The following is a 13375-nucleotide window of genomic DNA, read 5'->3' on the forward strand; positions in this document are numbered from 1 at the left end:
GTATCAGCGTCTATTCTTTAGAAATATTTTTTTCCAGACTTGCTAGCATGTTGAATGGATGAAGACATACTAGTAACTAGAGTTTTGGCACATTCAGAACACTTTGTCATTGTAACCAGGTACCAAACACTGCACCATAGTTACATAGTCGATCCAAAATTGGTCCGTATTAATCCAGAGGCAAATTTATACTTGCTGAATTTATTCAGCTGTTTATCCACAGCGCAATTTCTTACTTCATATGGTTGAGGTGATTGGATGTTTTTTACTGCAACACTCTCTAGGGCTTGTTGGATTTTGTTTACAGTTTGTTGTACTTTTTAATATCTTTCCAGTAAATCGAAGTGTCTGCAATATGTTTGCAATTCATTGTTTTTACTCATGATTCATTTTGGAGAATTTTATGCCCATTTAAATGTTAGATATGCTAAGACAGCCAGTTACATCATACTGTCTACTGAAAGTAGCAATAAGACAGTTCCTGTTTCTCTACATTTGTTTTGTTTCCAGATCATGAGGGGAACTTTTGACCCTTCAGAAGACATTAACATGGAGACAATGGCGTAAGTGTTTAACCCAAAAATGACTCTGAATCAAACAAATTCTGGAATAAACGTTGAATATTGTTTGTTTTTCGGTGAATTTAGTGTAATACGTGATTTCTTCACGTCACCACTGTAGTTGTGCTTGTGATGTTCTCCACAGTGTCCCACCACCATGATTGATCATGTCATGTTATGTGTTTCTCTCAGCCAAGCCCAAGACTACATTACCGCTGGGGCCTGTATGGCACTGGGCTTACGCTTTGCTGGCTCAGCCAACTCTGATGCCTTCGACTGCCTTTACGAGTTTGCCAGGACCTTCATGAAGATCATGTCCTTTGCTGGTACAGCTGCCGTTGTAAGTGTTTGTATAAGTTTCTATGGCTTAACAGGATTATCACAGTCATGAAAACTGCTGTGTTGCCTGATAAACTTCAGATGATTCCTTATATTTTTGTTTGCTCTCTTTTTCTCCGTCTATCAACGCATGTGCTGGTTACCTTAGCAGACGGGTTATTACAACCTTCAGACTGGTCTGTCAATGATTCTGTTGGCCATGTCTATGGTGATGGCCGGCACAGGGAACCTGAAGGTCCTGCAGCTCTGTCGCTTCTTCCACAAGCGAACTGGCGGGGAGATGAACTACGGCTTCCACATGGCTCATCACATGGCACTGGGCCTGCTCTTCCTGGGAGGGGGCAGGTAAGATGTTAACATATTTCACAGATTCCCCACAGGAAAAAAAATACATATTTTTATCTTCAGGGGCAGCTGTGGCTCAGAGGTATTGTGGGTCGTCCACCAATCAGAAGATCTGCTGTTGTAACTTTTACTGCAACTTTTACTGGACAGTTGTTTGTTTTGTTTTTTTTGTTTGTTTTTTATTATATATTTTTTTTAATATTTTTTATTTTTTATTTTTTCTATATTCTTCTTCTCATGAAATCCCATAAAAAATCTAAAACTGACTGCTCCACCATGTCTGTGGCACTCAGCTTCAGGCCCATTGGTTCTTACTGACGAGATACATTGGTAGAAATGTCTCATAAATATATACTTTCATTCTTTTTTTTAAAGATGCTCAATAATTTCCTAAAACATCTGGGCACTGTAGTTTTTAGTAAACTATACTTAAAAAAATACAACATTTGTTAGGGACTGTTTCAGCTGTGGATTAATATAAATTTGGTGCTCAAGGGAGTTTATATGGCAGCAGGACTGTGTGTGCAAGATGGACTGAAAATAAATTACACCAGTACTCACAGTGATAAAGGAACATGTCACCCAGTGCAACGATGTGGCTCATCTGTTTGTACCAGTTTGTGGACAACATGAAGGCCTATGACACAGAGGAATAGAATATGTCAGACTTTGGCGAGAAAGGCTTCTTAGATCAATTCCTTCTTTGAGTTGGTCTTCTAATGGGATTTGTTGATTATAGGGAAAATACCAAACAGGCCACTGTGAACCTTCAGTTGAGGACATGGCAGGCGTGGAGGAGACTTGTGCACATGTAAAATACTTGCAAGCATACTGTACATGCACAAGAAGAAGTTAGAGGGTAATCATTTTAAAACATCCAAACCTCACTGACATTAGTCAGAGTAGTTAAAATACAGGCACACACACACTTTGGATTTTGACTCATGATTCTCTGATGTAGACACCAAGGTTAATTATGTTTTAAGTGTAGCCTTTCAAAACACACCTGAATCGCTGCATGCCAATGAAACCCAAATTGCACACACAGAAACACACTTACCAGATTTGGGTCTGTTGTTTCTGGGAAGGACCAGGTATGCCATGTGGGTTTAGCCATTGAAATACACACAAGCCTGTTTTGAGTGCTGCCTTGTGCATAATGAATGGCATTTACACACACACACACTCAAACCAGGTTCCTCCAACCACTGACCTTGGCCTGCGTATTTTCAAGGGAAACAATGGCTCCCACTCTCATTACATGTCACAAATGTTTCCACACCTACAGCGGTAATCAGATGAACCTTTTGAGTTTATTTGGATCGTGTTTTAATTTAGACCTGCCAGTTGAAAGCCCACGCAGCAGCAGCCACTCGGTTTGAATGTCATGCACCGTAGTGTCTGTTATTATGAGTGTGTTGCCATGGGTCTGCGAAGGTTAAAGTTCATGCCGGTGAGCAGACTCATGCCATGTCATTGTTGCATTTCCTTTATTCTCTCCCTCTGCTTGTCTGTCATTCAGTCTCTCACCCGTTTGCACTGAAAATTTTGTATTCATATTTGTTTTCTACACACTTTATATCGCTCCATCCCTGTCATTCTATTTTTTTTCATTCATTTTCTCACCTGTTTTTCCCCATTACCGCCACTCTGTCATGTGGGTTTCTGTTTGATTTTTTTTCCTTTGTCTTACCCTCCCTCTGTTTTTCTGTTTGCTCAGTTAGTTTCTCTTCCCGTTTATTCAGTTTTTTTCGCAGGAAACTGAAGTGAAAGTTAAGTTTATCCACCCAAAGTAACACATGGCATGTAGACCTAATGATAGCTACAGAAGCCTGTAGAGCTCTATCAGGAGCTTTGCCTGTCCTTTCCATATTCGCATTGGTTTCCTGTGAGTTATCTGGTTTCCTTCTAAACCAAACACTAACATGTGAGGAATTATAAATACTTCTGTCATTGCCTTTCACCAGAACACTGCCCTCAGAACTGGAGTTGGTCCCTGCATGCTGCCCACTAGAAGTGTGGGTCAAATTTACAGTGCAAACTTCCCCACTCTTACTAATATAGTATAACTTTACACATCCATATGGGTAGAAATGGTAAAACAGATACACGTTTTTTTTCTGCACGTACTGGAAGGCCACACATTAGACGCTGGAAATGATGAGGACAGCATTTAAAAAGAGTGACTCAGAACAACTGGTTGTTTGCCAGAAATCCTCCTTTTAATGGCTCCATTGTCCTGTCATCATGGCGGCAGCAGACCTAACCCTGAAAGCAGGAAGTTTCTAACGTTGCTGTTTGTCCGTTTGAAAGTTGTGAAACTGCAGATTTCATTTAAAAGTCAAGGGAAATCTGTGATAATATTGGTGCATAATATGAGACCGTAGAGCCCTCACTATTTGACCAGTATGCTTAATGGAAGCAGCAAATATTTAACCGTATTTGGTGAAGAGAGTGGAGCAGTTTTCCCAAACTTTTGAGCTTAGAACATATCAATATCTACTTGCAACCCCTTGTGATAAGTTAATGGTTGTGCGGCTAGTTCAAAAGATGATTTCTCCTTTTCAGGATGTTTACATTGAAGGATTTTTATAAGCAGGAGGAGGTAAAAGTATCCAGTGCTTCACAAGAAAGTAGGAGCCTTGTCTAATTTTGTGTAACAGAAAAGTGCTGTATACTTTTCTTTCTTATACCTATAATCATCCTGTTGTAGTGCTGCAACTATGATTCCTTTGGTCTATAAAATGTCAAAATTTGTGAAAAATGGCTACCACATTTTCCAACAGCCCAACATGATGTGTTCAAAGTGTCATATTTATAGTCCAGAGCCAAATTCTCAGAATTGCGAATTTGAAACTAGGTAAAAGTGACGATTTATTGATTATTACAACAAATGCAGATGAATTGTCTGTCAACCGACTATTTGTTTCAACTTCGATCCTGTGACTCATTTGTGGGTCCTCTAGGGGGATCCCGACCCTCAATTTGAGAACCACTAGTAGGAGGAAACCTTTTAACAGAAGGTCTGGTAAATCAAAGTGTAGTCAAATACTTTTTTCTCTACTTATACATGAGGTGACTACTAAAAGATGCTGCTTGTTTGTGATTCTACACATTCAGTTCATTGTGATGCCAGAAATTTAGTCAGATGTCCTGTCTTCAGCCTTAAACTATTTTGAAACAATTGGCAATTTTAATTTTCAAAATGTCAACAGCTAGATATCAGTGTATTAGCAGTGCAAAGATGACAGAAGCATTTGTTATTTAATTAATTTTTTACTCTTCCAACCATCAAAATCGTCAGTTTAGCATCACTCTATTATTCATTCCTCACTGCTGGTGAATTTGGACCAGATTCACTCGAAAAACTGCTGTTTATCTTCACCTTTAACACACTGTGAGTCTCTATTTTAGCATTTAATTGTAAACTTGAGGGGAAAAAATGTAACGAGGCTCTTAAACATGCCCCAAGCTGCCATTTAAATGACGAGCCGCATCCTTCACCTCAGCTGACTGTTATTAAGTCCTCTCACAAGTAACCTTCCATGTACAAACAGCCTTCCAACTTTATTACAATGACTCCATTAGTCAAAGCGCACATTTAACTGCCAGCTATTATGTTTAAGAGGCTCTGTCATGGCATGTGATGACGTTAACTAGATTACAACACACCTGGTTTCACTAACGGAGAGGGTTTTTTAAAGAAATGTGTTTAATTTAAAGCAGTGTGCCTTTCAAAACTTGTGCAATGTTGGCTGTGATTTGTGTTATGTTGTAAGTGCAGGAGAAAGCCATTGTTGTATTTGTTGTGATTGTGAAAACTGCAATTTTGTTGTTTTTATTCTGTCCCGACTGTACTTTAAATGCCTGCCACTGTGTGTGTGTCGTCGACTGTTGCAACACATGGGCAATTTTAGTGCACACTTTGCTGTTGTTTGTGGCAAGCGGTGAGAGTTTAATGGTGTGTGCATGCAAGTGAGAGAAGGGAATCTATTTTCAGTATTTGTGATGTCTGATTCTGTTAGGTACACCCTGAGCACCTCCAATTCAGCCATCGCTGCTCTGCTGTGCGCTCTGTACCCACACTTCCCTGCTCACAGCACTGACAACCGGTAAGACTGACAAACATACACTTTGATAACAAGACTTTAATTAAATAGTGCTTTTAAATGCCTAAGCCACTTTTAAGATAACATTTACACCATCATGGCACATTAAACCTGCCTACTGTTCCATGGGATCTAGATAAATGAAAATCCTTAAAGTGGATCATGGGTTTTGGGATACATTATTCTTGTGTTAAATTAACCTAAACATAATATGAAGATAAAGCAATTAATACATAAACAATGTAGCTACAGTCAACAGTTTTTCTGTTGAGCGTCATTATACAGAAGAACAATAACATGCCTTTTACTGTCAGTATGTATTAATGTCTGTCTGTCTTTATTTTATTAATAGATTATATATTTGATCTGTCGACTGTAATCTAAAGTTGTGTGTTGATGCTGCTCTTGTTGCTGTAGCTACCACCTGCAGGCCCTACGGCACCTAGCTGTGCTTGCCGCAGAGCCACGCCTGCTGGTCCCCGTGGACGTGGACTCCCTGAAGCCTTGCTACGCCCTCTTAGAAGTCACCTACAAGGTAAGTTCATCAAGGCTGGTCAGGCTGACAGAGGTAGGCACAAAACTGTGAATACAGAAGAAGCTCCCATCACTCCTGAGCTGCCCTTCCCTTGAGCATGGCACTTGTCCCGACACTGCTTTAGTGTAGAGGCTGTTGCATAGTTTGTCTTTAAAATGGTGTGAATCAAAAACAGAATAAGATTTGTTGTGAAGTAGGTTTTCTTTTACAAGGAATTTGCCTTGCTGTTTGTTGCATACATTAAACATAAATTAAACATATTATAAAGAAATAGAAATAAAGGCAAAGTACCGCAAAAGTTAAGAACATAAAGATAGGACAGAAAAAATAACAATAAAAAGATACCATAAAAACTTTAAGCCTTTATACTCTTTTTACCTTTTAATCTGTTTAATAGAGCATGCCCCAAAACCATAGGTACAGTTTGTACTTTTTTTTCTGTATTATATTATGCACTTCCTCCCTCTCACGCTCTCTCACTCTGCGTCACATGTGCTTTTAAATTTGTCCAATGCTGCACTTCCCCATGACAAGTGTGAACACTAGCACAAGCTGTGACATACAGTATGTGCTGGTTTTAGGTCATTGCTGTCCACCAAGCTAACACGTTCTGGATTTCTTTTCGTCAGCGTTACTGCTGTCAGCGGGAGGGCTTCCTCAAACTCACAGTTCAGACACTTGAGGTGTAATTTGTGCAGCTTGCTCACACCATTCATCCAGGGCCAGCTCACTACTCACAACCACTTATGTAACCACTGATGAGGTAAAAAAAAAAAAAAAGCATTTTCCTACCACTGTAAAAACAGATATATTGGTGGCATCTCAGTCACATTTATGCTTGACTGCTGGGCATTTTGAGTGCAGTAGTTTTCTGCATTTTAATTCCAATTTTTAGCCAGTGGTTGCTTGTTTTCCTGGAGTCCCTAAAAACACGCAAATATACATGAGATATAACAAACATGAAATGATTATTCACGCAGTTTGCACTGGTGGGTGAAGTGAATAACACGGATCATCTTGTTACAGTGCAATGCTCTCCTTCGGTCCTGGCATTCATGTGGGTGCAACTCGACTCGACTTCAACCCTGCGAAAACTGTTTCGGGTTAGCCCAAAGAATGAGACCTCAAGGCATCAACCTGGCCTCCAGATTTTTAAGATCTCAGTTTGATCGAACATCTGTGGGACATGCCGGTACCCCAGAGGTACCCCCAATCCATGTTGGACACTTCTTAGATCATACTTGGCTCTGACCTGTCGAGGCATGGACATAGGACCTAAGGGAATGTCCTGTGATGATTGGGACTGGGGCGTTGGAGGTGGATCCTTGGAGTCTGTAATTGGGATCTGGGGAATTTGCAAGCCAGGTCGATTCTTTGAGCCCTTTGATGCCGTCAGTTCCTTCAATTTGTGCGTTACAGAAAGACTGTGATATTGAATACAAGATTGGTCAGTCTTAGGCACTGACCTGATTTAGGTCCCTTGTGGCCTGAGGGAAGAAGCTCTTCCTGAGCCTCTCAATGCTGGCCTGGTGTATCCGGTACCTTCCTTCCGACCTCAGGGAGAAAAGGCAGTTATCCGGGTGTTTGGGATCTTTAATGAATCTCCTGGCCTCATTCTTGCATCGCTTGGTGTAAACATCCTCTAGGCAGGGTAGAGCAGTGTCTATTGTGTGTTCAGCTGAACAAACCACTCTTTGCACAGCCTTGCTGCTCTGTTCGATGCTGTTTCTCTAAGAGGCAGTGTTTACCGTCAGGATGCTCTCAGTGGCACAGGGGTAGAAATTCCTCAGTATTTGAGGGGATATCCAGAAATTCCCTGAGCATCTAAGGTGAAACAGTCACTGCCTTGTCTTTCTCACCACTGAGTCAGTATGCAGCGCACAGGTCAGACCATCAGTGATGTGGACACGAAGGAACTTGAAGCTGTCCACCCTCTCCAACGAGGACATGTTAATACCTAGGGTGGCGTAGTTCCTTCCCTGCTTCTTCCCAAACTCCTCTATCATCAGTTTTGCTGACATTTAGGAGTAGGTTGTTTCCCAGACACTGGCAGGTCAAGTTCTCTACTTCCTTTAGGTTGTCCTTTTCATTGTTATCTTGGATCAGGCCCATCACAGCTGTGTCATTAGCAAACTTAATAATGGCATTGGAATCTAAAGTGGCTGCACATGGTGTTAAACATGAGCAGCAGTCTTGCATAGCTCCCTTTCTTGTCCAGATGAGATAGGGTGGTGTGGAGGATGTGTGGGTCCAGCGTGCAAGGTAGTGAGGAGCAGATGTAACCCTTAGCCAGCTGATAAAAGCACTTCATCAGTACACAGGTGTGCCACTGGACAGTAGCTATTCAGACAGGTTGGTCATGTTTTCTTGGGCACAGGAGTGATGCTGGACTTCTTGAAGCACATCGGGTATGACAGACTGAGCCAGTGACAGGTTGAATATCAATGTGACCACCGGTGCTAGTTGGTAAGCACATATTTTGAGGACCTGTCAACTGATACCATCTGGTCCTGCTGCTTTTTTGGTGTTGACACGCTTAAAAGCCCTCCTGACGTCATGCTCAGAAAAAGCCCCAGCTGGCACCAGACGTCAATATGACGTCAGAAAGACACTTAACTCTTACAGTGGACAGATGTTTAATTTTGGTCAGAGTGAAAATTGGTTGACAGTATTTTCACGTTATGTGGACGTTAATATTATGATGTTTTAAATGTTGTTATTCTATGTCAAGATGACGTCGGCACGAGACGTTTGGAATACGTTGGATTTTGCTTACTTAACATCACAACTTTAAAACCAATAAAACATCGATATCATCTGTCATTGGTATTAAAGTCAAATTGACTTTGGCATTGGACATGTTCCTGACATTGAAGCTTGGTCACCTGATGTCACAACCTAAGTTCAACCAGCTGAGGGTTGATAGGTTTTAAAGGTGCATTTGTCCATCCATTAACCTCAGCTTCAGCTGTTTTTGCTTGTTGGCTGCTGATGCAGTGATACTCTGATTGGAAAAGTCACTAAAACTGGTTGGGATTGCTGAGAACATACTGTTTAAAGCTTTTCAAATCCAGTGAAACCCACAAGGAGTTCTGTTTCCTCTTTGTTCTGCCAGTTCTGGAGAGGAGCCACTGTGGCGCAGTCCGCAGTGGTTCAGACTTCCGGGTTTTGCGTGAACGAATCTTGCACAAGACTAGAGTGTGCCCATTCCTTTTGGCCACAGTTATGTCATTGGGAATACGTGTGCTCTGTCACAACCATTTTCATGTGAAACAGGAAGCAGACATACACTGGCACCTTGTTCTGATGCCCCAAAAACACAAAGTTTAAAAAAAAACATCCATCCATCAAAATGTTTAACCAGAAAATTAGATGCTTAGATGAGAATGACTGCAGATGTTCTTCCAGTGTGCCATATTTACACAGCTATTATTCTACTCCAGTCTATCTGGAGTGCCCCAGATTTTTTAAACATGTATACTGGACAGCCATTGTTGCAATACTGTAATTGTATCTTTAGAGATGCAGTAAATAGCTCCTGAATTACAGGATCAGTAATTTCTAAATATCCCTCAGTGAGGCTTTGTTCCTGCTCTGTGTAGATGTGGCTGTTTCAGAAGTCGTGCCTTTCTTCAGCACTGTGAGCATTGTTTGTAGCTTTGGTTTTTCATTGAGCATAATGATTTCAAGCCTTACTGATTTTGCAAGGAGTCATTTGAAAGAGAAATTATGTGTTTCAAAATTGTTCTTTAAAGCTTTCAGTAAACAATAGGCTATTATTGTGGCTGTCTACTAAAGCACAATGTGAGACCTTTTATAGAAAGTGGGAAACACTGTGAAGAGTAAAAGTGTGCACATCCAACAGAAGGGTAAGTGGTAGAGCTTTATAGAAGCAAGATGGCTTGTAACTGGAGGTTTTCATATGTTAATGCCGGATCTCCTGGAAAAATCTTGTAGAGGACAATTTCATCACATTTGCTCCCTGTATTGGCATGTTTCAACTACTGTGCCTTGACTACCACTTGGATCTATATGACATGTCAGGTGTGGGCCACAGCATTAAATCGTGACGCTCTGCAATGCAGCTAATGTGTGTAGTACTGTACTGAAGGCTTCCATAACCTGGTGGAATTTTAGAAGTATTTCCAGGGGTATTTCTGTGTCGTTTTATCACAAATAGAAACGAGGTAGAGAGATGTGCAACAAAGGTCCCTGTGTAGACAAGAACCAGGGACATTGCCGGCCACAACACCACAGTGGATTTAAGCTACAGTATTTCCACATTTCAAGGATGGTAGAAGGTTAAGGATGAAGGTTGTTGTCCACAGAGGCGACCACCTCTGACAGGATTCCTCACTTCAATTTAATTCACTGCAGAAAGCTCAGCTTGACGCTGAGAACAACATCAGTGATTATGTTGCCCCTTGTGTGAAAGAAATTCAAACATTCATACATGTTTTGTGCTGTATGAGAGCCTAATAAACAAAAATATTTTTTTAAATGTAAATGTTTGAGAAAGCCTACATAAAAAATAAGAGAAAATACATTTAAGTATTTGGGGAGTGCCGTGCCTCGGGAGTCAGCTTTCGGCATTCTTTGTGCAACACTACAGACGGGGTTGGGAGCAGGTCTGAAGTACAAAACTACACATCACAGCTGTGTGGACACTGGACCACGTTCGCACAGGATGCCACCAAAATCATACCGTTCACATCCAGCAGAAAACATTGTTCCTTGTAAATTTTTTTCCCCCAATAAATTAATATAATATATATTATTATAGTGCAGCCCATAAGAATAACATTATATTTCAACGGGCGCCTCCCTTTAAAGGTTTTCGGGCACGTCCAACTGGTGGGAGGCCCTGGAGCAGAACCAGAACACGCTAGAGGGATTACATATCTCATCTGGCCTGGGAAGGCCTCGAAGTCCCCCAGGAGGAGCTGAAAAGCGTTGCTGGGGAGAGGGATGTCTGAAATATTTTGCTTAGCCTGCTGCCCCTACGACTCAGCTTCGGATAAGCGATTGAAAATGTTATGGATGGCTGGATGGATATACATCATATAAATATATCACATGAATACATAGCCTTCAGTAACTGCTGTATTTTTTATATAGGTTTATGAATTACACACATAACTTTAGACTGTATCATATATACAGTTTTGTTTCCAACAGTTTAATGCCGTATGCAAACTTGGATTATTTTCTGGGAATTAGTGAAGTTTGTGTTAGGGGCTGTGGTAGTCTGTATTTCTTCTTCTTGGTAACATTATATGTAATTAGAGTAAGCTGTTTAATTGCTGCATGAGTGAAGCAATATAATATGCAGCAATACTGAGAATCAGTGCACTTTGATGTAACTCCAGTGTGTTTACAGATCTTACAGTTAAGCTTTGAGCTGTTAAGGTGTGACCCTTTGTTGTTGTGTTTGATGTCATGATGCCATTTTCTGTTTCAGGAGACCAGGTGGTACGATGAGACGACGGTAGAGTTGATGGCTCCCACCATGCTTCCTGAGCTGCACCTTCTCAAACGGGTGAGAACACTTCACAGCTTCTGGACTTTGTAGTCCAGTGGACACTAGACCGCTCAGTGAAGCTTGCTCTCTGCTGAGGATTAACATAGTGATTATATTGCCCAAATGATTGAAATTATGCAAGCCCTGATATCTTAATCCTTTAATCTTTTAATTTGTGTTTATTTATTTATTGCAGGTAAAGGTGAAGGGGCCACGATACTGGGAACTGTCCGTAGACCTCAGCAAAGAAACACATCATCTAAAGTAAGTATTGGGTAATCTGTTAAAAACTTGTTTCGTCAGTCAGATGAAATCACTAAATAAACAGTGTGTGAAAATAATTGGAATCCACCTTTGCCTTTTTGTGCTACAGATTGAGTAGTGGAATCTGGGGGGGAGCCCTGATGTCATGTATTGACTCACTGGTTGACAGATTTAAAGGACAACCTCTCTCTCATTTGTACATATCCCTCAGGTCCATCCTGTCCAGAGATGGAGTGTTGTATGTGAAACTCCGGGCTGGCCAGCTGCCTTACAAAGATGACCCACAGGGCTGGAAGAGCCTGCTGGCCTCCACCGTCAACCACCGCAGCTCTGGAGTCAGAGCCTTCAAGGTAAACACATGGAACTGTCGCACATACCAAACAACACCCATTTCCATCATTTGAAGTCCATTAAGCTTCTGTAGAGTAATCTGATGGTGATCTAGTAGAGAAATATAATTTATTATCATGTGTGTTCTCAGTTCTTCATTATTAAAACTTAATTCTGGAAATGTTAAGAGAAAAAAATAGAACCAAATTTGCAGTGTATCTTTTGACAGTATTGTACTTTTGCCTTTAATAACATTTTCCTCAATAGCTGGGTGTGAGGCACGCCAGCACATTTTAGGAAATACGTCTGCACCAATTGGCTATAAATAGATGAGCAAGGAATTGAATAGACCTCCTCCCTGGTGGCTGGTTGTGCAGCTGTGTGGCTGACAGACTATTACTGGTTTCCTGACGGCCTCAGTGTACACTGTCAATAGACCCGCAGGTCCGGAGGGGAACAAAACAAAACACACATTATTTATTCCGCCATCCTCACTGTCCCTTTTCCCCTTCCCCCTTTTCTTCGTATGCAGTCATCTTACCTTCGTCTCTTGACCGCATCTCCTTGTACCCTCATATCCTTCCTTCATTCTCTATAATTCTTTCATGTCTTGGTTCTTGTTAATAATTTTTCTTGTGTGTTCCTGCAGCCTGAAGCCATCTCTACCTTCACCTCAGAGCCTGCTTTGGTCTCTTTTGCGGAGTTCTTCTGTAAAACGTCTGAGGAAATCAAAGACGTGAGTTTATCATGCAGAAATAGCTGTGGGAGAACTCTGAAGTCAGTTTTGCCTCTTATTTACATGCCCTTGCAGTCATTTTACTTTCCTGAGAGAGCCTGTGGCTGGTTTCACTTGTCAAACCAGTCTAAAACAATGTATTAAACCATGTTTTCATCATCCCAGCTTAAATTTTGAGCTTTAAGTGTTTGTTTTTTCAAGAAACCTGAATGTAATACAGCTTAGTATACATGCTCTTCAGGACTGTGCTACAGCAGCTATTCATAAATCTGTCCCCAAGTTATTATGTAAAACATCCTGAATTTCTAGTAACTGCCAGCTAGTTTCAGATGAATGTTTTACAAAATAGGTTGCACCATTTCAACTGAAGGAACGTCTGAGCAAGTAAGGACTCCAGTGACGTGTTAATCGGTTGCCAAGAAACATCTGTAGCAATACAGCAAATTTAGGGGGTGGTTGATGTCAGTGAAGATGAACTGTCAGTCCTCGATTAATGTAGCTCCTGCTTTGTTTTATTCATACATACAAACATGGAAAAATTGTTTCAGATTTAATGGTAATCATGTATTTTAAAATATGTTGTAAATTTTCAATTACACCAACCAAACCATTTAAGTTGTTTGGTAATTGTAAGTA

At 40.9% G+C, this 13375-nt stretch overlaps 1 protein-coding gene across 2 annotated transcripts in view; it reads left to right on the forward strand.

Moving 5' to 3' along the window:
- anapc1 (anaphase promoting complex subunit 1) overlaps nucleotides 1-13375 on the forward strand; it is a 74552-nt gene that overhangs the window by 49365 nt on the left and 11812 nt on the right. Inside the window, exons 41-49 of one of the 2 annotated variants that reach the window (XM_033613728.2) lie at nucleotides 511-563; nucleotides 753-900; nucleotides 1048-1244; nucleotides 5270-5356; nucleotides 5771-5888; nucleotides 11350-11427; nucleotides 11606-11673; nucleotides 11885-12023; nucleotides 12653-12739. In XM_033613728.2, coding sequence (XP_033469619.1) covers nucleotides 511-563; nucleotides 753-900; nucleotides 1048-1244; nucleotides 5270-5356; nucleotides 5771-5888; nucleotides 11350-11427; nucleotides 11606-11673; nucleotides 11885-12023; nucleotides 12653-12739 — 975 coding nt within the window. The remainder of the gene's footprint in view (nucleotides 1-510; nucleotides 564-752; nucleotides 901-1047; nucleotides 1245-5269; nucleotides 5357-5770; nucleotides 5889-11349; nucleotides 11428-11605; nucleotides 11674-11884; nucleotides 12024-12652; nucleotides 12740-13375) is intronic. The other variant, XM_033613729.2, reaches the window with a different exon arrangement.

This window comes from Epinephelus lanceolatus, chromosome 17 (assembly GCF_041903045.1).
Source record: "Epinephelus lanceolatus isolate andai-2023 chromosome 17, ASM4190304v1, whole genome shotgun sequence".
NCBI classification, from domain to species: Eukaryota; Metazoa; Chordata; class Actinopteri; order Perciformes; family Serranidae; genus Epinephelus; species Epinephelus lanceolatus.